This window comes from Erpetoichthys calabaricus, chromosome 3, assembly GCF_900747795.2.
Source record: "Erpetoichthys calabaricus chromosome 3, fErpCal1.3, whole genome shotgun sequence".
In the NCBI taxonomy this organism is placed as follows: Eukaryota; Metazoa; Chordata; class Cladistia; order Polypteriformes; family Polypteridae; genus Erpetoichthys; species Erpetoichthys calabaricus.
The window spans coordinates 42,810,884-42,837,012 of record NC_041396.2 but is presented as its reverse complement, the minus strand read 5'-3'; the positions used below and the strand labels follow the sequence as shown (position 1 = coordinate 42,837,012).

The 26,129-nt window shown below is 37.0% G+C and overlaps 1 protein-coding gene across 2 annotated transcripts in view; it reads right to left on the bottom strand.

Moving 5' to 3' along the window:
• Positions 1-26,129, bottom strand: part of rassf5 (Ras association domain family member 5) — a 135,583-nt gene that overhangs the window by 61,214 nt on the left and 48,240 nt on the right. For both annotated transcript variants that reach the window (XM_028796695.2, XM_028796696.2), the window contains exon 2: positions 15,803-15,924. In XM_028796695.2, coding sequence (XP_028652528.2) covers positions 15,803-15,924 — 122 coding nt within the window. The remainder of the gene's footprint in view (positions 1-15,802; positions 15,925-26,129) is intronic.

The window sequence follows — 26,129 nt, the reverse complement described above, 5'->3', positions numbered from 1 at the left end:
CAGATTTATCGAAAATAGGCCCTAATCGAAAAAAAATACACCGAACAGTGGACATAAAGGCTAGAAACAGGCCATCAATGAAAGGAGATGATTAAGGCACACACAATTTATTCAAAAAAACAAAATGGGCTACAATCAGTCTCTGGTGCCAAAAGAGACATCCTCTAGGCGATATGAAACAGCAATTAGTTACCATTAGGCTATAATATAATTAATGTACTGTACACTATGAATACAGAAAGGGTCTTCTAAAACTTTATAAGTAATAAACTGTATGTGGTCTCCAGAATGTGACTCTCTAGATTATTTACATATTACACTGAGCATTATACTGGTTCACGTATTGACTAAAAGGGCACCTCACACACTGGCAGACTATGAGAATTTAAGCACTTTATTCTTGAGCAGATTAGATTTTCCATGGGCCTAATTAGGATTCACCATATACTCAATAACATCAACAAACTTTATTTCCCAGATGTCATTTTGCTAGAGTATGAACTCAAGATTCAAAAAAGACATTGGAAAATAAAGAAAGGTACATTCAGTTAAGAAAAGCAAGCAGCCTTACATGGTGAATAATCATAATCCAATTAAAAAAATAAATACTAGATGGAGTGACTAGCTTCTTCTCATGTCACATCTTAAATACATGACTTGTTTCACTTACACTACAATATATAGCCAAAAGTTGGCAGACACCTGATCATCACACCTATATGAGCTTAACATACCCAGCTAATGGCCTCCACTCTTTTAGAAAGATTCTCCACAAGATTTTGGAGTGTGTCTGTGAGAATTTGTGCCCAATCAACCAAAACAGCATTTGTGAGGTCAGGTACCAATGTTTGTCAGGAACACCTGGCTCATAACTGGCTTTATGCACAGAGGCACAGTCATGCTGCAAAAGAAAATAGTCCTCCCCAAACTGTTGCCACAAAGTTAGAAGAGCACAATTGTCTAATATATACAGTCATATGAAAAAGTTTGGGAACCCCTCTTAATTCTTCAGATTTTTGTTTATCATTGGCTGTGCTTTCACAGTAGCAACTTCCTTGCCTTATGGAAACAGTAGTATTTCAGCAGTGACATTAAGTTTATTGGATTAACAGAAAATATGCAATATGCATCATAACAAAATCAGGTGCATAAATTTAGGCACCCCAACAGAGATATTACATCAATACTTAGATGAGCCTCCTTTTGCAAATATAACAGCCTCTAGATGCCTCCTATAGCCTTTGATAAGTGTTTGGATTCTGGATGGAAGTATTTTTGACCATTCTTCCATACAAAATCTCTCCAGTTCAGTTAAATTTGATGGCTACCGAGCATGGACAGCCTGCTTCAAATCATCCCATAGATTTTCGATGATATTCAAGTCAGGGGACTGTGACGGCCATTCCAGAACATTGTACTTCTCCTTCTGCATGAATGCCTTTGTAGATTTTGAACTGTGTTTTGGGTCAATGTCTTGTTGGAATATCCAACCCCTGCGTAACTTCAACTTTGTGACTGTTGCTTGAACATTATCCTGAAGAATTTGTTGATATTGGGTTGAATTCATCTGACCCTCAACTTTAACAACAGCCCCAGTCCCTGAACTAGCCACACAGCATGATGGAACCTCCACCAAATTTGACAGTAGGTAGCAGGTGTTTATCTTGGAATGTGGTGTTCTTCTTCTGCCATGCAAAGCACTTTTTGTTATGACCAAATAACTAAAATTTTGTCTCATCAATCCTAAACAATTTGTTCCAAAATTAATGTGGCTTGTCTAAATGAGCATTTGCATACAACAAGCAACTCTGTTTGTGGCGTGAGTGCAGAAAGGGCTTCTTTCTCATCACCCTGCCATACAGATGTTCTTTGTGCAAATTGTGCTGAATTGCAAAACGATGTACAGATACACCATCTGCAGCAAGATGTTCTTGCAGGTCTTTGGAGGTGATCTGTGGGTTGTCTGTAACCATTTTCACAATCTTGCGCATATGCCGCTCCTGTATTTTTCTTGGCCTGCCAGACCTGCTGGGTTTAACAGCAACTGTGCCTGTGGCCTTCCATTTCCTGATTACATTCCTTACATTTGAAACTGACAGTTTAAACCTCTAAAATAGCTTTTTGTAGCCTTCCCCTAAACCATGATACTGAACAATCTTTGTTTTCAGATCTTTTGAGAGTTACTTTGAGGATCCCATGCTGTCACTCTTCAGAGGAGGGTCAAAGGGAAGCACAACTTGCAATTGACCACCTTAAATACCTTTTCTCATGATTGGACACACCTGTCTATGAAGTTCAAGGCTTAACAAGCTAATCCAACCAATTTGGTGTTGCAAGTAATCAGTATTGAGCAGTGACATGCATTCAAATCAGCTAAATTACAAGGGGACCCACATTTCTGCACAGCCAGTTTTTCACATTTGATTTAATTTCATACAACTAAATACTGCTTCACTAAAAATCTTTGTTCGGAAAACACCCCAGTACTCGGATGTTCCTAGGGAATGAAAAACATACCACTGTTATCTTTTTTGCTGAAAGTAGGGTAAATTAATATGCAGGCTGAGAGGGGTTCTCAAACTTTTTCATATGACTCTAAATATATAGTCAGGTCTGTAAGTATTTGGACAGTGACACAATTTTTCATAATTTTGACTCTGTACGCCACCACAATGGGTTTGAATCAAAGAAATCAAGATGAGATTGCAGTGTACACTTTCAGCTTTAATTCAAGGGGTTTAACAAAAATATTGTACGAGTGTTTAGAAAAGATATTCTTATACCTGGTCCCCCTATTTTCAGGGGCTCAAAACTACTTGGACAAACTAACAATCATAATTTTCAAATTTTGGTTGAAGATCCTTTACAGCCAATGACTGCCTGAAGTCTGTAGATCATGGCCATCTCCAAGTGCTGGGTTTCCACCCTAGTGATATGTGCCAGGCCTTTACTGCAGCTGTCTTCAGATGCTACTTGTCCATTGGTCTTTCTGCCATCAGTTTTGTCTTCAACAAGTCAAATGCATGTCCAGTTGGGTTGAGGTCAGTTAATTGACTTGGCCTTTGAAGAATCTTCCACTACTTTCAATTGAAAAGCACTTAGTTTGCTTTAACAGTATGTTCTGGCTCATTGTCTATTGCAATGAAAATGCAGAAAATGGCTGTCATTCCTAAACAGCTCAATGTTTTTGGTAAACACCTTAAATTAAAGGTGAAAGTCTACACTTCAATCATATAATGATTGCTTTACTTCAAATCCATTGTGGTGGTGTACAGAGCCGAAATTATGAAAATTGCATCACTGTCCAAATATTTATTTACCTGACTGTATAAATAAAATATGTATGAAATAGTGGTTTTCAACCTTTTTCACCTTGGGAGCTGATGTTATCTATTTTTGGTCAATGGGAAGGAAATGCAGGCAACATTTTCTCTTGTGAGCTAATCATCCGCTAAGGTGGCCATTTTTTTTTTTTTTTTTAACTTGAGCTGGTGACCTAGCAATGGCAACTCACAAACCAAATGGAAAAGGTAGGCATCCATCAAACATAGATTTGCCCATCAGACTGCCATATAGTTAAGTGTGATTCATCACTCCAAAGAACACATTTCCAGTGATCCAGAGTTCAATAGTGGTGTGCTTTATACAACTCCAGCCAATGCCTGACATTGCACAGAGTGATATTAGGATTCTGCACAGCTGCTCGGCCACGTAAACCTGCTTCAGGAGCTTCTGAAGCATAGTTCTTGTGCTCATACAGCTTCCAGGGGCTGTTTGGAACTCTGTTGAGTGATGAGTGATGCAACAAAGGACAGGTTATTTTTACTAGCTATGCACTTCAAAACTTGGCAGCCCCGCTATGTAAATATGTGTGGTCTTCCACTTGGTGGTTGAGCTGTATAGCACTTACAGTTGACAGGGGGAGTTTTAGCAGTGCAGAAATTTCACATACTGACTTGTGGCAAAGGCTGCATCCTTTGACAGTGCCACATTTAAATTTAATGAACTCTTCAGCATGAACCAATCTATTGTCAATGTTTGTCAATGAAGATTGCATGGCTATGTCCTTGATTTTATGCACATGTTAACAATGGGTGTGAATGAAGCACCTGAACTCAATAATTTGGAGGGATTCCACATACCTTTTGGCATAACTTCAAATCCTTTGAGTGCACAAGACAATGACTTGTAATCATAAGGTACCAAGGTGTGTGTACAAAAAATATCCACCTAGGGTCTGTACTGTGCACACTTTTAGAGTTTGCTGGAAATTAACAAGTGTAGTTGTTGACATAAGAGTTAATTTATTTCATAAAAAACTACAGAATGGAAAAGCTATCATCAAAGTTTCCAAAAAATATGGTCTGGTTTAGGTTCAATGTTGTTGTCAGGCATATTCAGAATATAATAAGATTCTTACCAGCAAGTACTTTATACTATATACTGTATACCATACCATTTATCTGGTATTGTTGGTATTGTTGGTGGTTTGGCTGGGTTTGGTAGGGCTCATGCCATTTACCATCTCCTTCCATGGCCACCCTACAATGTTGCTGCTGATACCCCAGTTTTACACAGCCCTTTCCAGTGGTTCTCCATGCAGACAGCTGTACTTCACACCTCACTTGGGCTCAGAAGTAACACTATCTGCCTCACTTTCTGCAGCTGAGCTGATAAAAGCCATGATACTTTAAGAGCTTTCTCAGTGTCCGCATAATCTTTTTTTTTTCTTTTTAAATGTTATTGATTTTATTGTAATCATTCCATACAAATAGATAAATTTTTACAAAAAAAAATAGGATTTAAAACAAATCAACCCCCACCCCTGAGAAAGAGAGCATGGCCAACAGACTAAAACTTAAAAATAGTAAAAATAAATAAACTGAAGAGTTTAATAGATGGATACAGATAAATGGAGAAGAAAAAGAAATGGAGAGAGAATCTACTTCCTCAGTGTTTTAAGAGCTTATTCTAAAATATTATTGATTAGATCCTGCCAGGTTTTGAAAAAGTTCTGCACAGATCCTCTAAGTGAGAATTTGATTTTTTCCAATTTCAAATAGTTGCCCACTGACCTAAAAGAGGAGAGTTAGGATTCTTCCAATTTACCAAAATAAGTGTCTACATAATCTTACAAGTAAGCACTTTATATCCATGCTCCATATTCCAAGCTCTGCACCAGTTCCTTTCATAACTGGGAGCTAACTCCAGTGATTCTGCAACATGGCATTTGTTTCCTCCAGCTTCTACCCACTTAAACTATATTTACGTTTACTATAAAACTATATTTAATTTTGTGATATAGTGGACAAATTATATTTATCACTTCAAAAAGATTAATTTAACTATACAGTACATGACTGAATCTATAATAACTTTGTGTTCTACTATATAGTACACACAAAATCAATGACAGACCACTAGTATTTTGTGTAAACAGGTTGCACAATGATAGCTCTCTAGTACACCAGTACCTGAATTTTACCAGTGCCATAGAGCATTTTATGCTGACTTTGTTACAAAGGAGCTTAATTTTTACAAGATTCATTAACAAAAGTAATACTGTATATATACAGGATATCTGCTCAATTGCCTTATAATTTGAGGGTAAAGACTATGGCTATGTCTAGTGGTTTACAGTAAGTGCTAGTGGTCCTGCAAAATTTACCGGAATGGAAGAAAGGGAAAACTGATTGTACTTTTGCCTTTTTAAGCTATTATGTTATTTATATGTGCTAAATAGAAGTGAGCTGTGTTCTAGACGCATTCCGAACTGACTTCATCACCCTCTGTAAAGTTGGCAGTCTTAAGTTGAGCAGGTGCTACACCATGATGTAATGTAGCCAGTGAGGATGGTTTTCTCTGTGTACCTAGAAAAAGAAATGTAATAGGATGACATAATACAAAAATGTACTTTTCCAATTGAATTGAGACAAAAAAGCACAAGCCTTTTTTATATAAACAAACAGTACAACAACAAACTGCTCTAACTTAATTATTCTAACAAGAAATGCTGGGTGACTGTCTTTAAAGGACCTATTTCAGGGGCACTGGGGTGCAGCATGTGACACAGTGACAGATCATTATCCATTTTGCCCCTAGTTCAGCAAACAATGTCCACAAAGGAGGGTCCTTATGTCACTTTCGCTCTGCCCTCAACCTGTCCTCTTCTAGTTCAAACAATATAAAACTACCGGCTTTCACAAATGTCTCAACTAGAGAGTGCTTTTCTTTATTTTTGCCTTTTAAAAAATTGAAGGCAAATAAAATTGGGTTTTCCACCTAGAACCCCAACTCCTCTGATGATCATTGTCGGCTTCTTTTAAATTAGTTTTATGTGTATTCAAAAGAATAAAAAGCAGCCCTCACTGTGGGTGCTAGGCAAGAAGCCAGTTTCATTGACCATACCAAGGCAGGCTTGTGGGAGAAAAGCATCATAAAATATATGCTATGTGATACCCAGAAAGAAAGTAGTGTTATTATTTCATGTCTGGAGACCACTCATCATAAATGGTATACTCCACACAATAAAATGTTATTGCCACATGGCTCCAATAAGCCTGTCTCACTAGAGGAGTAACTGACTCACACAATTTAGGACACATGTAGTGACAAGAGGCGACTTCAACTTGTATGAGGGGCTAATAGCTTTTTTACAATACAAATCATTAAACCAACAAGTGACATAAAGTATCTGCTGTATTTTTTAATGGGTTTTGTATACAGTTCTATGGAAATATCTGCTCTATTTATTTCCTCTATTTTTCCAAATCGTTGACAATGAATATTTTCAGGTCTTTAACTGCAATTTAATATTAAATAAAGGGCGCCAAAATCAACAAATAACACATTGTTTTTTTAGCTTATTTCAACACTATAACTAACTGGCAATGAGTGAAAAAATAATTACTCCTTACACTTAGTAAAGTGTTACGCCACCATTAACTGTATTTACCACAAACCAAATGCTTCTTAAAACTCTGCATCTTTTAAAATGATGGGAATTTAGTCCAGTCTTGACATTGACAAGGGCAAAAACTTATTGTCTTGCTGCATGACCCATTTACGCTTCAGCCTCAGCTCACAGATGGGTGAGTGGATATTCTACTTAACTGTAATCATTTTGTGATACTGAAAAGAATCAATTGATTCTTCAGTTAAGACAAGTTGTCCGGGTCCTGAGATAGAAAAACATGCCATATTATCATATCACCATAGCCATGTCCAACAGCTGTGATAATGTTGTTACTGTGGAATAACATATTTGCTTTACACTAGACGTCATCTGTCCATAAAACATTCTCCCTAATGATCTTGAGATTACCCAGGTGCTTCCTGGGAAATGAGAGACAAGCATTTACATTATTCTTAAAGAGCAGTTATTTCAACCTAGCTATTCTCCAGTGAATTTTTGCCTAGTGTCTTTCTTATTTTGGAGTCATTAGCACTGACCTTTGCCTGCAGTTCTTTGAATATTTTCATAAGAATTTTAGTGACTTCTTGGATGATTTTATGTTGTACCTTTGGAGTAATTTTGAAACGCTGACCAGAGGTTTTGGTTGTGATGAGATGCAATGGTGCCACCACAACACTCTCTGATCTGGTATTCCCTATTGCTTTTAGAGGGCCGTTAAAAGGCTGCTACAGTAGAAACTTTGGCATGTCAAGAACTACTCACTCTGTATCTCAGGGAGCTAAGAGTTGGACTGTACCATGAATGAAGGCTCACTGAAAAAGTAGAAAAGCGACCAGGACTTTAGAGAAAGAGAGAGAGAGGAGCTAGTATTTTATTTTACTTGATAAATGAAAAACTGGGAACATTGCCTAACTGGACTGTCAAGGTTTAAGTTCCTTGGTGGCAAGTTAACTAAGGCAATGGCAACCTTAGTGAACAAAGCGTACTAGACAAGTCTCTAAAAGTTTAACCAGCCTATGTTACAGGCTGCTACTTCATTTGAATGCCACTAAGCATACCCCTTAAGAGACGCACCCTAGATCAAAGAATAAGTTGCAAATACATGCAATCCCATCTGAATCAACTGCCTGTATAAAATATTCCACAAGCTGGCTTTACACTAAGGATGTAGACTTTATTTGCTTTGTCATTCATTTTACTTTGTTCTCGCCTCATAATCATGCAGTCAATCTGTGTTGTGTAATAAATGGACCATTTCTGACATTTGGTTTGTTGGTTTTTTTGCAATATTCCTGGTCTGGAGAAATGACAGAAATATGGTTGTGTTACATTATATAAAATCTATAAGTGATCTTCTACTTTTTCTTCTTTCGGCTGCACCTGTTAGGGGTCGCCAGAGCAGATCATCTTCTTCCATATTTTTCTGTCCTCTGTATCTTGTTCTGTTACACCCATCACCTGCATGTCCTCTCTCACCACATCCATAAACCTTCTCTTAGGCCTTCCTCTTTTCTCTTGCCTGGCAGCTCTATCCTTAGCATCCTTCTCCCAATATACTCAGTATCTCTCCTCTGCACATGTCCAAACCAACGCAATCTCGCCTCTCTGACTTTGTTTCCAACCGTCCAACTTGAGCTGATCCTCCAATGTACTCATTTCTAATCCTATCCATCCTGGTCACACCCAATGCAAATCTTAGCATCTTTAACTCTGCCACCTCCAGCTCTGTCTCCTTCTTTCTGGTCAGTGCCACCATCTCCAACCCATATAACATAGCTGGTCTCACTACCATCCTGTAGACCTTCCCTTTCACTCTTGCTGGTATCAGTCTGTCACAAATTACTCCTGACACTCTTCTCCACCCATTCCACCCTGCCTGCACTCTTTTTTTCACCTCTCTTCCACAATCCCCATTACTCTGTACTGCTGATCCCAAGTATTTAAACTCATCCACCTTCGCCAGCTCTACTCCTTGCATCCTCACCATTCCATTGACCTCCCTCTCATTTACATACATGTATTCTGTCTTGTTCCTTTCTTCTCTAGAGCATATCTCCACCTCTCCAGGGTCTCCTCAACGTACTCCCTACTATCGCTACAGATCACAATGTCATCAGCAAACATCATAGTCCACGGGGACTCCTGTCTAATTTCGTCTGTTAACCTCTCCATCACCATTGCAAATAAGAAAGGGCTCAGAGCTCATCCCTGATGTAATCCCACCTCCACCATGAATGCATCCATCAGTCCTACCACAGACCTCACCACAGTCACACTTCCCTTGTACATATCCTGTATAACTCTTACATACTTCTCTGCCGCTCCCAACTTCCTCATACAATACCAAAACTCCTCTCGAGGCATTCTGTCATATGCTTTCTCAAGGTCCACAAAGACACAAAGTGATAAATTCATTAAAAAAATGTTTTAGGGAGGCTGCTGTGGTTACTAGCATGATTGTCTCACAGCTGCAGAGATTTGGGTTCAGTTGCCAGCCATGTCTGTAAGGAGTTTTCATGTTCTTCCCATGTGTATAGAGGTTTTCTTTGAGAATTCTGATTTATTTCTACATTTCAGAGACATGTGTGCTAGTTAAACAGAATATTTAAATTATCTGCTGCCAAAATCCTGCAAAGGAAAATGTAACATAGAGAAATAGATGGAAAGATACAACATTGGATTTTGGGCATCCTTCCAACAGGCTGACCCTAGAATGTGAAATGTGACAGTATGACTTCTACACCAATTGTCAAAATGGATACTCCACATGATTGTGTAATGAGAACCCTTTTGTACTTCTTGTTCACTCATGACTTGTGTGGCCAGACACAGTTTCAGCTGCATAATTAAAGTTGCTGATTGCACCAGCTTCACAGGCCTGTTCCCAATCAACAACAAGATGTCTTACTAACAGTAATGCCAGTTCAACAATGTTTCCCGTAATGTCAGCAAAACCAAGGAGGTGGTGATAGATTTCAGGAACCCTGTCCACATCAAAGGAGGGTTTGTATTTAAACAGCTTTAAATTTCTTGGAGTCACCTTCACTAATGATCTGATGCAGGCAAAACACATCTTAGGTATCGTCAAGAAGGTTTACTAATGTCTTTACTTCTTTAAATGTCTGTGAAAAGCCTATTCTCGCCATCCCTACTGGCAGCATTATATTGTGGTATAACCACTTCTTAGTTCAGGACTTACAAAGGAGTCCAGATGGTGGTGAAGTCAACACAGAATATTACTCATACACAACTCCCATCTGTATATATATAACACACTCTGCCTTAGAAAGGCAATCAATAAAGAACTCAGCCATCCTGCACAGTGACATCTTTTTCACTCTTCAATTCTGGCAAATGGTCTAAAACCATTAGCTTTCACATAACTAGATTCAAGTAAATATTTATCTTTGGGTCATAAGATTACTTAACAACTACTCACATTGACAATGGGCCCATGTGAGCTGTTACTCAGAGGCATCAGAGGCAGGTAGGTGTGGGCTGTATGTGTATAAGTGCTGGCAACCAATGAATGGTCTCCTGCAAGTACAATGCATAGAACGCAGAGATGAAAAATAAAGAACGCAAATGTTATGGGACCTCACAAACAGAAGAGAAGCTTGTCTATCTGATGTTGTGTGTTTTACGTACCATGACAAAAAAAGAAAGAAAAAGGGCAGAGATTGTGGTCAAACTCGCCATAGCTGTTAACCCTTTGTAGAGCACCAGTTGTGTTAGACAGCATGCTGTTGAATGTCAGAAGAAGCATGACTGTGCTGGGAGGATGGCACTGAGCTGATATATGTGACATGGGTAGCGATTTTCTATCATTTAAATTGTCATAGGAGACAATATCAACAACTTCAGTCTGCAAATCTAACATACCCCAGGACTAGAAGTCATGTAATATGACATTAACTTTAGTTACATCCTGATACTGTATTTAAAACCACACTGAAGAAAGGGAGCCTATTTTTTCAAATGATTGCATGTGTGTATTTATTTACAATATCTGCATTATCTTCCAAACGTATTCAGAGTATTTAAATATTTTCAGATGTTGCTGGATTAACATCTTGTCCCAATCTGTGCTTTTAATTCTAAATTTCATGTTAAAAATTTTGACAAAATGAATTATTTAACTGCAGATATCTTAAAACCCTAGACTGAAATATGCTATTTGAATAAGTTACTGTACTTGTCATTCTAGTGGTCCTTGTCTGTACGTCATTGCACTCATAATTACATTTTGTTTAAGAATCAATGGCCTGATTAAAGTAATAAATTTTTTTTTAAAATGCACTAAACTACATTAAAGAGTTTTAATCTCCCTACAAGTACTGCTGGCTTAACAATGAAAACTGTATGACATCACCCTGACATTGCACTGAAAACTCAGCATCCAAACAAGGAAGTCACTGAAAAGTGAAAATTCATCCATTCATCTTCAAACCAAGACGAGTGTCCCATTTCCAGAAGCATTGTTTCAAGATGGGAGCCAGCTTTACATATGGTGTAGGGACACTCGCACATTCAATCACAAGTACTCAAACAAGGCTTATTAAGAACTGTCAACAAAGCTGACATGCATATACTGTATTTGGGATTTGGAAAGCTATAGTGTTCAGAGAAAAGCCTATTTAGGCACAAGTTTAATATATAAACTTTACACAAGAAGAGTGTGGGCCAGGATTCAAACAACGACTCTGGAGTTCAGAGAAAAATACATGAAACACAGTACTGTAAAATACTGAAGGAGCTGCATAAAAAGTTAACCTCACCTTTTCAGCAGAGACGATGAGCTCAAACACAGGGTCAAAGCAACACTAGAGTGGCTAAAAGGAAGAAAAGGAGATACTACATGGCCCCTTCAAAGTTTAAATGCCAGCCTTCTTTTTCACCCTGTGTCAGCCTTTAATGTGAACCAGTAACTGCAAAACTGCTTGATCACACTATCAATAAAACACAAATGATATGAAGCATCAAATGAAAAACAGAAGGAGTGAGTTTTCAAATGCATGCTGTCAGTTTGTAGCATTATGCACACAAGCATTGGCAAGATTGTCAGTTATTGATAAATGACCTTAAGGCTCCAGATTTGCACATTATTGGCCTCATTGATCATGCAACTACTGTACTGTCAAAGGGATGATAAGACAAGCCATTTCTGGTATCATAAACCTTCAGAATGTCAATTAGAATAATGCCCCTCCTGGAAAAAGCAGTTTTCCTGAGTACTGTGAATATATTGACATAGAAAATCCAGCCTACTAAATGCCTGTTCAGTAATTGACTGCCCCTTTGGGTCCAACAGAAGGACTTAAGAATTCTTAAAATGTCAACCAGCACAGCAGAATGAAATATGCAAAAAAGGAGAAAAAGAAGCACACTGATGAGAAGCCATACTGATTTAAAGACTGACCAATGCAGATCAGCAGTATTTAACAACAAGGCAGTGATTTGATACTATTATCTACGTATACTTTATTCATGTTCTAAACCAGCAGTTTCTATTACTGAATCGCAGACATCCAGCATCTATTATGGCAGCAATCCTTTCCTGGATTGTTTATTATTGGGCAAATCTGACTATTCTATCAGTCTATTTTATTTTTTCATTTTGATTTGCAGAGCAATGTACTACTTGTTTCTCAGTTAAAGCCTGGTTGAAAAACATATTTTCTGTGCTACATAAAGTTGGTCATCTCCAATAGAACAAGTCATTATTTTGATTCAGATAACTAGAAGAGTTACTGTATAATTCCTGGCTGATTAATAAAATCAAAAATATTTGCTTTTGTGATGGTCGGGGCCCATGCCTGGCCGGGATGCCCCTTCACCACATCCGCCAGGGGGACAAGGATGGAAAGCCCAGTATCTCCCCCTGGACGCAAGGTGGCAGCAACCCTGGGTTGCAGCGGTGCCTCGGACTCCCCCAGGGCTTCATGGGGGTTTGAGTTCTGTGCAGCTCTGTGGGGTTCCGCAGGTGCCACCAGGGGGTGCTGCAACATGACCGACTGGCCCCTTTTGGGCACTGGTTTCACCGCACCTGGAAGTGCAGTTGGAGGCCAGCAATCAACCACCTGGAGCACTTCCAGGTGCCTGATAAAAGGGAGCCAGAAACCACCACCTGAGAGCCAGAGTCGGAAGGAGGAGGACTAAGCTTGAGGAGGAGTGATGGTAGAAGAAGAGATAACTGTGTTGTGGGTCTTTGTTGTGCTTTGGGACTGTTTCGGGCTGTGGGACACGGGGAAGACGTGCCCCACGGCTGAAGAGAAAATAAAGAAGTCTTTCATTTTATACGTGCCTCCGTGCCCATCTGTGTCGGGTCAGGCGCCTATATAGAGCCTTTTGTTACACTTTGCATATTTACTTATTTCACTTAATCCAGGCACTGGGACACAGAGAGACAGAATTTATCATGGCAGCATCAAGCATAAGGCAAAAAGCAATCCTAGCCGGTGCAACAGAAGATTGTAGGACGCACACCTCCACATATCCGTGCTCACACACAATGGGCCAATTAACTACAATATGAGAAATATATTTTGTTTTATATGTAAGCATAGACACGTAAAATTATATTGCACAGATTTCAAGCTAAACCCAGAGGTGTGGATTTCATCCCGCAGTGTTGTCTTGATAGTCACTAGGATATCCTTTTGGCAAATACTTAAAACTGATTAGTACAGTTCCAGGCTCACTTTACTAATTCAGAACTCTTGGAACCTATACAGCACATACTCTCTTAATCACTGTCTTAAATTAGCTAATCTGTCAAGATCATACACTCCTAAAACTAAACTACAATATTCTGCCTTCTGTGCATTCTGTACATACAACCGGGTTATTTTTAACTGAACACATGTAGGTTAGGAAAATACCTGCTTTGTCTGGATTTTGCTTGCTCACACTAACTTGAGGTGTTCTGGCAAGTAAAAACTCTTATATTACCATTCCACAATTCAGAGTTAATTGTACAAGTAACTCCATTAGTAATATAAATTATTGTCTTAATCAAAGTAACTATTCATTATTTAAATGTGTCAATGAAGGAAAAAGTACAAAATAGGAATTGTACTTGTAGGAATAAGAAACCTTGCCCATCTGGGTAATAATGGTACTGGATTATGGGGGTGCAAAGCTTCAGCATACTGTAGAAAGGTGTATGGGCATTTTTCCACACTGGCAGGCATTCCTTAATATGCTGTACTAAGTTTCTGAAAATTGTAACTGGCTAAAAGGGAATAAAATGTATCTATGCGTGGACTGATGTAAATTAAAACCACTACAATGCCTTTGAGGACTAAGCTGAATTATTTAGTGTACCTGTTACCCAACCCTGACAGCTCTTGGTAGGATGACAACTGCATCTTCCTCATGTCAGGGGGCGGTGAGCTTTATGCAAAGCAAGGTATGAGTAATGTGGAAACAATATATTTCTTTATTACTCACATGAAAAAAAAAACAGTGCACAAAAAAACTAACATTTCTATATTAACACTTAAAATTGATACTGTATATGAAAATCATGTTTCCATATATACATTTTTATAAGCGACAAACATTTTAAAAATACATTTTACACAATTGATATTGCCATACAGCATATACCTCTATGTCACACAAAAATGTAAACTTATGAAACATACCATATGAAACCATGAATGAAATCATCATTCTGGTCTCTTATTAGATCAATTAACTATTGAAGGTGCTAAGTATTTGAGTATCTGCAGTATCTGACTGATGAGGTGTTCAACCATATATTCCCATTAGCAAGTATTCCCAGGTGGTGAGCAAAATCATTGATGCTTCTAACATTGTTAGTAATTGATGGTATTGTATTCTCAATTAGCAGAAGCTAATCTCATGCACTAAATGTTGCTCACATTTATTCCTTCCCCCCAATATCTGCCACAGACTCCCTGGCTAGTTACCATAAACTGAAAATATGCAATGATTAGGATATCCATGGAATATTCATGCCCCCAAAAGATTACTCCGGAAACTGTGAGCACTTCAAAGGTGGGTATCGCTTGATCAGTGTAAAAATGTCTCTCCTTCAAATGTCATGTAATTTTATAAACCTCTTATCCTAGACCAGGGCCATGGCAGGTGATGGAGCCCATCCCAGCAAGCATAGGGCACAAGGCAGAAGCAAACCTTGGAGAGGATGCAGGTCCACTGCAGGGTGAATATACACACACACCTACACACCAAACTAACACTGGGGTTACTTTAGTGTCACCAATTCACCTAATCTGTATGTCTTTGGACAGTGAAGGGAAACCGAAGCACCTGTAGGAAACCCATGCAGAAATGGGGAGAACATACAAACACTATGCAGGGAGGACCAGGAATGTGAACCCTGGACTCTTTACTGTGAGGCAACGGCATCACCATGCCACCCCTCTCCTTTTAATGCTTTCCAATTAATAGACCTAAGGGAGTGTTTAAGGAATCATCAGTCAGAGTACATTTCATGAAACCATTAAAATACTTTAAAAAGAACACAAGAATAGACCTGCTTTCAAACAGCGTGAGGCCAGTTGCAGTGGGTGACACAGAGTATTAGTGGCTGATCTGGAAATGAAACACTCTTAATACTGGCAGTAGATGTGCTCAAGTTAATAGAGATAAACTTAGATTTAAGCATTTCATTGCTCCAGATTCTCAGGGGTACAAGAAAGCAATGAAACTTTTTCAGGTTAACACAGAAACAGACTTCTTATTGTTCTTATTTCAGGACCAGATGTACAACTTACAAATCGATTCAATTCTCCCATCACATATTCAATGGAAAGGTGCTGTATAAATAAAATGTATTATTATTATTATTATTATTATTGTTATTATTATTACTATTTATTTATTTTTATTTCATACCAGGACTGGGCTAGGTGTTCTAGGCTTCTCTGGTGATGGACTATCCTCAAATAGTCTTGGAGGCTGGTTGCAGTCCAGCTGAATAAAGCCTTGGCATTCATAGTGACAGGTATAGCTGCAGTCTAAAAAAATAAGAGTGACAGAAAAAAAAAACAATTTAAAGTCACTTTTCATAGTTTCTATTACAGATTTAACAGGCATTTTTTCATTTACTCCACAGGTTCATAAAACACCAATATTCTACAGGCATTTACATACCTGGATACTCTGTCACTCAGTTTCAAGTTCAGTTTCACATGCATACAGCTTAGTTAAAAAGCACATTTGTCTGAGTCCCTTAAAAGCAGATACAAGAAAAGATTCACAAAACTTGTCACCAAAAAGGTGCAGCCATCAAAACATGGAGTTAATCAAAACAGAACCATAAACTGAAACTCCTCAATTGCAGTGGTTCTCAATCTCAGTCCTGAGGAGCTCATGTGCCATGTAGGTTTTTTTTAATTCCAACAAACGTCTGATTTTAATTGGACTCCTAGAGTATTTAAATAAGCTGTTGTTCTTTAGTTTCTATGTTTAGGGGTCAGCGAAGGAATGATAAAACTAAGTTTAGTATTTTTATTATAATGTACGAAGCACTTATGTAAACTGCATGGGGATAATTTAGAGGGCTTTAACTTGTTTTTATGATTTTAATGATCATCACAATTTTCATTCTGCTTTTTGAGGTGTTCTGGTTAATTAATCTATTATTGAGTCTGAAAAACTTTCAGCATTCAGTGCTGTCTGCCCAAGTATCTGCTCTATTGGTTATTAATTTCATTATTAGGATACAATTACAGGAGCAAACTACATAGAAACAAAGGCAAAATAATAGTAAATCTGCAAAAAGTTACCAGCATAAAGAAACAGCAAAAATACAAATATTTTTAAATGTCTAATAAATTTAAAAATCACACTGCAGTGAATTTCTGAATGCAGAATAAGAAAAAAGAAGGTTGGAACAAAAACCTATAGCTGCATGTGGTTCCTAGGACTACATTTGAGGACCACTGCTCTATTGCCAATGAACCTGTAGGGGTGAGACAATTTTCCATGTTTAGTGCTCTATTGAGTAAAAAGACTTTGCTGCCACCTTGTGACAGTTTGGGATTTTTTTTAGTTTAAAGTTGAAAGAAGTGTAGGGTACAGCAGAATAATAAAATATAGAGAAAGTATCTATAGTAAACTAGCAATACAAGGTTTCATTTAATATTTCTCAGTTCTATTTACATATTAAATTGATATTTATTACAAATTACAAAAAATTATCTGTCATTTAATGTGTTAACATATTTAGCAATGAAAGTATATTTTTCCTGCTATTCTCCTTTTTATAATTACTTAATAACCAACATATTTTCTAAAGTATGTTTTTGCTCTGTTGTGTTGTTCAATATGTAAACATAAATTTGTAGTAGATATACTGCAAAATATTATGATGCTTTCTGTACTTAAATGCTCTGACCGAGTTGTTAGTTTACACGTCCATGATATCTACAGTATGTAGGAATAGTGGTATTGTTCTTACTGGTTTCCAACTTACTATTTTAATTTTATCTGATTTTTGACCTTTGCTAACTTGACTTCTGAACCCATATATTACAAAACATCACCACATTTTTAATACAGTATATTGTTCTTTGCCATTCATGTCATTGTTAAAGTACATAACAGAGCAATCTGAGGCACATCTTTGACATAGTAGCAGATTTGTGGCAAATACTAACCTACAGCATTGATGTTGAAATTATGGTTTTGGGATTGTCTGCATCCAACTGACAAACTACAGTTTCTGATTCAATTGCAAAGTGGGAGCTTTAGGATTGAGATGCTATTAAATATATTGTAAAACAAATCACATTAGGTAGCAAAATTACTACTCTTCCTTTAAATCATCAATCCTCTCACCTCTTGTATACCTTAGACACAGAGAAGAAATGAACATACATGCACATTATTACTAAAATGTATAGTATATTAACATACTGCACCTAACATATACAGTAACTTCTTTTATATCCTCTTTCATGGTTTTATCAGTAAAAGGGAGCAATACAATTTAATGTAACAGGTTTACTCCTTATCAACTCATGAAACAACATATTTACAATATTACTTGATCAACATGATTTTTTATACAAAAATATTAGGAAATAATAAAAAACCCAATGTACTAACTGTATGATGTAGGGGTTTAAATGAAGTGGTAACCTGACTGCTGCAATGCAACTATTCTGTATAAAAATAGAAATATATCTTTTTAATCCTCAAAGGGTAACTATCACAGTCTGAATTAGCATACAAAAAGAAATTAAGCACAGTGAATCTTTTGAAAAGGCCAATACATACACAGCATAGTAGCTTGCTACACTCATGTATCCAAGATAATATATAACATTCTTAAACCCATGTAAATCAATTCAGGCTTGTATGAGGCTGAAGCATACTATAGCAGCATTGAACACATACTGTGTGCAAGTCTACTGTAGTGCCCAGTTACACATTGAGGCTCTACTCACACAGGGCTATTTTAGAGTTATTAAGGAACCTGCAATATGAACACTTAAACTTTACAAAGAAAATGATCAGGCACACGATTTGAACCTGCAATTCTAGATCTGTATGGTATCAGCAGTGCTAACCACTGAGACACTGTGCTTTCTGAAGAACTTTAAATTAAACAAAAAATAAAAAGCACATATTAAAAAAATTAAACAATTTTACTAGATCTTACTTTTTACAAGTGAATTGCACACTACCAAAATTAATAATGCAGCAATAAGATTAAGTAATTAACACATTTTGAACTGAGAGCAAATGTATGCAAACATACCCACTAAAATTAAGTGAATTTAGATTAAGAAATCAACTTGAAAAACAACACAAAAAAACAGTTCTCCAATTGTAATTATCACCTACGATCTGGTTCTCGGGTTTTTGGATGATGTGGAGATAGTGAATCAGGAAGTGCAACAGATTAGCAAGGAGGAAGTTAAGGACAGCTATGAAGAGGATGAAGAATGGAAAAGCTGTTGGTCCGGATGACATACCTGTGGAAGCATGGACGTGTTTAGGAAAGATGGCAGTGGAGTTTTTAACCAGATTGGTTAATGGAATCTTGGAAAGTGAGATGATGCCTGAGGAGTGGAGAAGTAGTATTCTGGTACCGATTTTTAAGAATAAGGGGGATGTGCAGAGCTGTAGTAACTATAGGGGGATAAAATTGATGAGCCACAGCATGAAGTTGTGGGAAAGAGCAATGGAAGCTAGGTTAAGAAGGGAGGTGATGAGAACCAGAGCTGCTGCTGCTTCTTCTTTCAGTTATTGGAGCCTCTGTGACTGTAAATGTTCATTCCAACTAACTTCTGCCTTAATATATAAGATATTATTTTCCAGTTTGAAAGTTTTTGCATTTTAGAACTAGAACCAATTCTGTCAGCATCATGGTTTATAAGGCAAATGTAATTTTATAAAAAAAGTAATTTGACATAAATTTGGCAGAATTCTGAGCTTCAACTTTAATACTTTATGCTAAGTGCAGCTGATAGATGCATAATGTGCACTATATATAGGCGGAGTGATGGCTCTGAGGCTAGGGATCTGCACTGGCAATCAGAAGGTTGCCGGTTCGAATCCCATAAATGCCAATATGGACTCTGCTCTGTTGGGCCCTTAAGCAAGGCCCTTAACCTGCAATTGCTAATCGCTTTGAGTAGTGAGAAAAGCGCTATATAAATGCAAAAAATTATTATTATTAAATTATTATGAGTGTTCAATATGTACAGGTATAGTACAGTATTTCTAAAAGGTAAACACTGCACTAGCAAACTGTTTAAATTGTATTGATACAAACTTTTATTATTGTTTGCTAATGTTAACCAAGTTACTTTGCTCTTTATCTTGGGATCAACCTTGCCTTGGACCACATCAACCATGTGCAAATGAGCTTCACATTCACTCCATCTCCAGCAAACACTCAAAGAGAAGTCACTTTCTAATCTTAATGCACTCTATGAGTGGTTTCATTGAAAAGTATGGCTTGCCTCTTTAATTACAGGCAATCCTGTATATACAGATGTTCCCCTGAGACTCTCCAACATGTGCTTGGCCAAGTAGACAGACTGAGTAAATTACAAGCTTTATAAAGACCAATGGCTCAGACTGTGGCATTCATCTATCTCTGCTCAACCTTTGAAAAGCCTGAAATGTATTTATTTTTTAAATGTTCCAACATAAACAGGGAGAAAGGACCCATGATGAGTGTTTAAAAGATCAAACTTGAAACAGAAGAGACTGCAGTGTCTAGAGAATATTTCATTATTGCCACTTTCATATCCTTTCCTGTAATAACTTTGCCGCAATTTACCCCAGCAAAGAAAATCTCAGGCAGTACTCTAACCAGTGTGGGAAAAGGGAAGGAGTCCTTCATAGTGTGACAGCTTTCCTGTGCTTGGTTTGCAGAAGGGAGTAGCTGGCCTTGCTATGCATTTTGGGATGTGTATGTGTGTGTTTGCACTCCCTGGAAAAAATGAGCATTCCCGCAGGATACCAGCCTGTTATATGGTGATGGTCTGTTATAGCAGCAATGAACTTTTAAATTCTAACCCCAATCCAAAGGACAAACATAGTGTAAAAAAACTAAAACAAAAACTATTTTTGTGCATTTCATAGTGATTGGGAATACAATGATGCTCCATTTAACAAATTCTTTATCAGAATTGACACATAAAACATTCTTGGTATTTTAAAACAATCTAGAAATGACCATTTAGCCCATCAAAGCTTGCCAGTCTTGTCCACTTAATTCTTCCAAAATAACATCAAGTTGAGTTTTAAACATCCCTAAAGTCCTACTGTCTACCACACTACTTGATAACTTGTTCTATGTGTCTATGGTTCTCTGTGTAAAGAAAAACTTTGTAATATATGTGCAAAATTTACCCTTAACAAGTCAATTGTGTCCCCGTGTTCTTGATGAACTCATTTTGAAGTAACAGTTTTGATCCACTGTACTAATTACCTTCACGATTTTATACACTTAAATTGTTTCACCTCTTAATCTTCTTTTGCTTAAACTGAAAAGGCTCAGCTCCTTTAAACTTTCTTCGTAATTCATCCCCTGTAGCCCTGGAATTAGTCTAGTCACTCTTCTGTGGACTTTTTCCAGTGCTGCTATGTCTTTTTTGTAGCCTGGAGACCAAAAGTGTAAGAGGCAGAAAAGAAAGGCTGGCAAGTCTAGCAGCCAGTGCCCAAGGGGACTAGACAAAATGGGAAACTGTAAGTCTTAACTAATGCTGTGGCAACTTCATGTTTTGCCAGCTTCTGCAGGACAAGCACATAGAAATGTCATACAGTATCTTTTGCTGTCAAGTAAAAGCAACACTGCAGGTAAGTGCTTGGTCACCATGCATCTGCTATAACATGTGTCACTCATTACTAGAAAGTGAAAATTTCTTTCAGTCTCACTAAACTACTTCTGAGCACTTGCGAGTGACCAATTGATTGGCACTATATATAGAACAGTTATACCATTACATGCAACAAGCATGCATCAATGGCTACGTACATAGCAACTAGTGAATAGTGAACACCATCACCACATAGAAAATAAGAAAAAAATAAGAAAACATAGTGAGGAGGTAAATTAAAACATAAATCACAAACAAACACTGAGACTTTGATGAGTCTCACAATAATCAGAATATAAAACAATGAACTAAATGGTCTCCTTGAGGCAATCTTCAGAATTTAGAAAAAAATCAGCAAAATGCATTTTAATTTAAATAACTACATAGTCCTCAATGTAGAGTAAAATTGATGTTAATTATAAATATATGATTGGCAGCACTGAGCAATTTGAAACAATTTGAAAAGTTTTGGATATATACAATACAGTGATACAAAATTCTCATGTTCCAGACAGTTTGTAGGAGTAGTTAAAATGAGAAATAAATGTTAATGCACAACATGAAAAAAATGAATATAAATCCACAGATATTATATTTAAACTACATAATAACATTAACAAGATGGTATTTAGAATATTACGTGTGATTCTGGTAACTATACTGCAAAATGACACGTCAGCACTACAGGCTGTGCAGAGAAGAATAACTAAGGACACCAAAGGGTAAATGGAATATCCTACTTTGACAGGTTGATGGAACGCTGAGCCTCTTTATTGTTAAGCAGAAAAAGAATGGAGGCTAAGTGCAAGTCATGAAAATGTTCAAATGCATCATTAAAATTTATCCAACAGAATTATCTAGCTTAAACAGTGTATCACATAATTGAGGATTTGCGGGGAAGCACACTCAAGATGCACAAGAAAACACCTGATACAAACGATTATGGGAATGCTTTACAAATGATCAACTCATGCAGTTTATTATACCCATGCTTAGTAATTTTATACTACATGACAACTACCCAAAAGGCACCAATCCACCAGTGAAACAAATGACTTGCAATTTGCTAAATGATTTTACAGAAAATGACAGTTCACTACTGTACTATTGTAAATACATAAATTTGTTCCTTAGTGATACCTGCTTTGGTGATGCGACATTCATTTGAGTGACTGCTTTATTTAAGTGGTGGTCATTTCAGTCTCATTATCAATGGCTATTACCTTGCTTAACTGATACTTGGTTCAGCAAATAAACAATATAAAAATCAACAAAATAACTAGCCAATATTGGCTGTAGAAATTATTCTCCAATAGTCTTCCTGGACATTTTTTTCTAATTTTTTTTAAAGTACAGAATATTATTGCATTCAATGTGGATTTTTACTACAGCAAAAAATTAAATAATGTCACATGAAAATAAAATTTCAAGGATTTCCTCAAAAGAATTAAAAGAAGAAAAACAGAACAAGTCAGATTCCATAAGATCTCACTCTCATTGCTACAATATAACACCTAAATGGGTCTTAGTGTAACCTATCATCTTTGAAAGTCAAATAATAAGTTGAATGGAGTCCATTTGTGTGCTTAATGTGAGCCCCACAGTTAGCTAAAACAAAACAAAATATATATTATGAATATGAACAATTCAAAGCAAATCTGTGATAAAGTTACTGAATGCCACAAATAAGTGGAAGAGTATAAGAGTATACATTTTTTATGTCACTGAAGACCTCTAAAAGTACCTTAAAGGACATTATAAAGAAATTCAGAAGATAAGACATGACAGTGAGTCTGGGCAAAAGAACCACAAGAGAGTAAGGCAGCTAAAAGGTTTATGCCACCTCTAAAGAAAGTACAGCTTTTCACAAAAGAGAAGGAAGAAACCACACACATAACAGCAACTGTTTCTGGAATTAAAAATTTTTTCTGTTTTATTTTGGTTTATTTTTTACCTTTTTGAGGGATTGTTTTGGTGATATCAGTGCCATTTTCTGCTGTTATGACATCAAACATGGTTAGGTTACATTCATGCATGTGCAGTTTGTACACACGTGATGTCATGTTGACAAGAAATGACTCATTGGCATAATACTGTTAGCTTCTTGGGCAATTAAATTTGTTTTCAGGTATTCTTTTTTGTTTAGACCTTTTGCAATTAAAAACTTATTTTTTCTGCTTACACTTTTGGTTCTGGTCGCTTTGGTGAAATTAGTACTTACTGATCAAGTCTGACTAGCACATCTGGATCATCCTTTGAAAACCTCTCATCACTTGCAGATAAATAATTCAATGATCAGATTGTTGGTAAAAACATGACCTACTATCATTTGCACAAGCACAATAAATTGTTGTCTTGTCACAAGTGTACAAAGTTACACAATATTGGCTGATCATAAATACAAGATCATAAATAGGACCAAGAAAAAAATCAACGTCAAAAAGGAAAATCTCACATTAAAACCCAATAGACATGAGGACTAGCAACCAAAAAAAATCGGCAGGCAAAATACAACATAAAAAAATGAAGCCATAGTTCAAAAACCAACAGTATTAATAAGAGATTGAAGTAATATGAAAACGAATGTTATTCAATACCACTTTTTTGTTCTTCTTTTTTGTAATTCTTATGTGTGCTTGAGGAAGGTTATTGTTGTTGTTTGTTATAATATTTCTTGAGGTTCTACAAATAAAGTGCTATCGTTCTATCTGTATGGTATTATTAAAACAGACTTGAAACATTCTCACTGTGGCCATGTATTTTTTTTCTTTTGTACAATCTGAGTTCCTTCCACATTCCATACAGTACAATGTTTAGTGAATCAATGTAATGTTGCAAATTAACTTAACAAACAAGTGGCTCTAGGTGTGTGACTGTGCATTCCCTGCAATAGGGAAGCAAATTATTTAAAGATAGGTCTGCCAAAATTAGCTGCACTTCCCCATAGTCCCGTACTAGAAGAAGCTAGTTGGAAAATAAATGAATAAACAAAAAGTAAGGCACACAAGTGAGTCAAGTATATTAACTTGATGTATGCCAAGAACATAAAACAGTAATGTTGTACATGCAAAACTGTAAGCCACAACAATACGAAAGTCAGACAGATTACAGTAAATAGTAAGTCATAAAAAAATATAAAATGTATACAAAATTCTAAGATACAGCAACATTACAATAAGTCATGTTCACAAGGTAGCAAGTAATTTAATGAAATTTAAGTCAAAAAAGGTATAGGAATGAGATAGTAATTTTTGTATGAAACACTGTAAATCAGAGTAATAGATAATCTAGGTGCGTAACACATTAAGTCTTTGGAATAAGATAATTTTTTACATGTATAATACGGCAAGCCAAAAGGAATGAGATAAAAGAGGATGTCAAAGGAAAGAAACATTAATTTAATGTCACAAGAATTAAATAACAGGATGCAGCCATGATATTGCCAATGGTGGATACAGGTAATAAACTGCCCAAACAAGGACAATTATGGTAAGTCATAAGAAATTAAAATATGCCACATTTTATGTATTACAAATTACACAAACATGTCCAAACACTACCTGCTCAAGTCAGTAGACAGATGAATGAAACATAGTCATGTAACACATATACACATACTGTATGTACACACAAACAAGATATACATACAGACACTACCCTAAATCAACCACATGATGGTGTTGATGTGTCAAAAACAAAATAATAATATTAAAGTATTCCAAAAAGAAATAATTAAATAAGGAGACAAATGATTCACAGTAGGGCGGCACGGTGGCACAGTGGGTAGCGCTGCTGCCTCGCAGTTGGGAGATCTGGGGACCTGGGTTCGATTCCCGGGTCCTCCCTGCGTGGAGTTTGCATGTTCTCCCCGTGTCTGCGTGGGTTTCCTCCGGGGGCTCCGGTTTCCTCCCACAGTCCAAAGACATGCAGGTTAGGTAGATTGGCGATTCTAAATTGGCCCTAGTGTGTGCTTGGTGTGTGGGTGTGTTTGTGTGTGTCCTGCGGTGGGTTGGCACCCTGCCCAGGATTGGTTCCCTGCCTTGTGCCCTGTGTTGGCTGGGATTGGCTCCAGCAGACCCCCGTGACCCTGTTCGGATTCAGCGGGTTGGAAAATGGATGGATGGATGGATGATTCACAGTAGCAAACAGAACACAGATCTCTCTCACGGCCTCTCACTCAAATGAAAAAATTAACATCTGAAATAGTAATTTGTCAAAAAGGAGAAGTGAGATTTGGAGTGGTGTGGTGGAGGATAGAAAGCAAAGAAACAGAAATTGGAATCTAGTTCTTGAAGCCGTACTTCTGAGAAACACAATTGGAAAGCTTGTCCAACAGCTGTGATGCACAATGTAAAGCCTTGTGTCTACGTAAAACAGAAAGTCAGAAGATGTTTTTTTTATTCTTATACAGCAAAGAAAATTTCCCAAAAAGAAGCAGATTTGGCTATATAACACATATAATATAAAATACTTAGCGTGAGGATGATAAATTTGATTTACTGAACATGTATTAAGTTAGAAACAAAGCCAGTAAAGAAATCTCCAAAGAAGTTACAGAAACCACTGAAAAAATCCTGAATAGTTATTACTTCTCCAGATTGTCAGCCAGACATAAACACAAGCTAGCCAAAAAGGCCAAACTGACACCAGCCTCCGCTTGGTTTCTGTAAGAAAAAAGGCAAGAAAAATTTGTACAAATTCAGGGGAATGATGTGAGTTCCAGGTATTCCCCTGCTGTGATGGGCTTCTTGAGTTTCAGCTTAGGCACTACATGGGAAAAGAGATTCACAATTTTACTGTGGAATAAAAAAATTTAAAAAAATAAAGAATTCCAGGCTGCCAAGAAATTTTAACCACGCTTTGGCTTGGAAAATCTATAG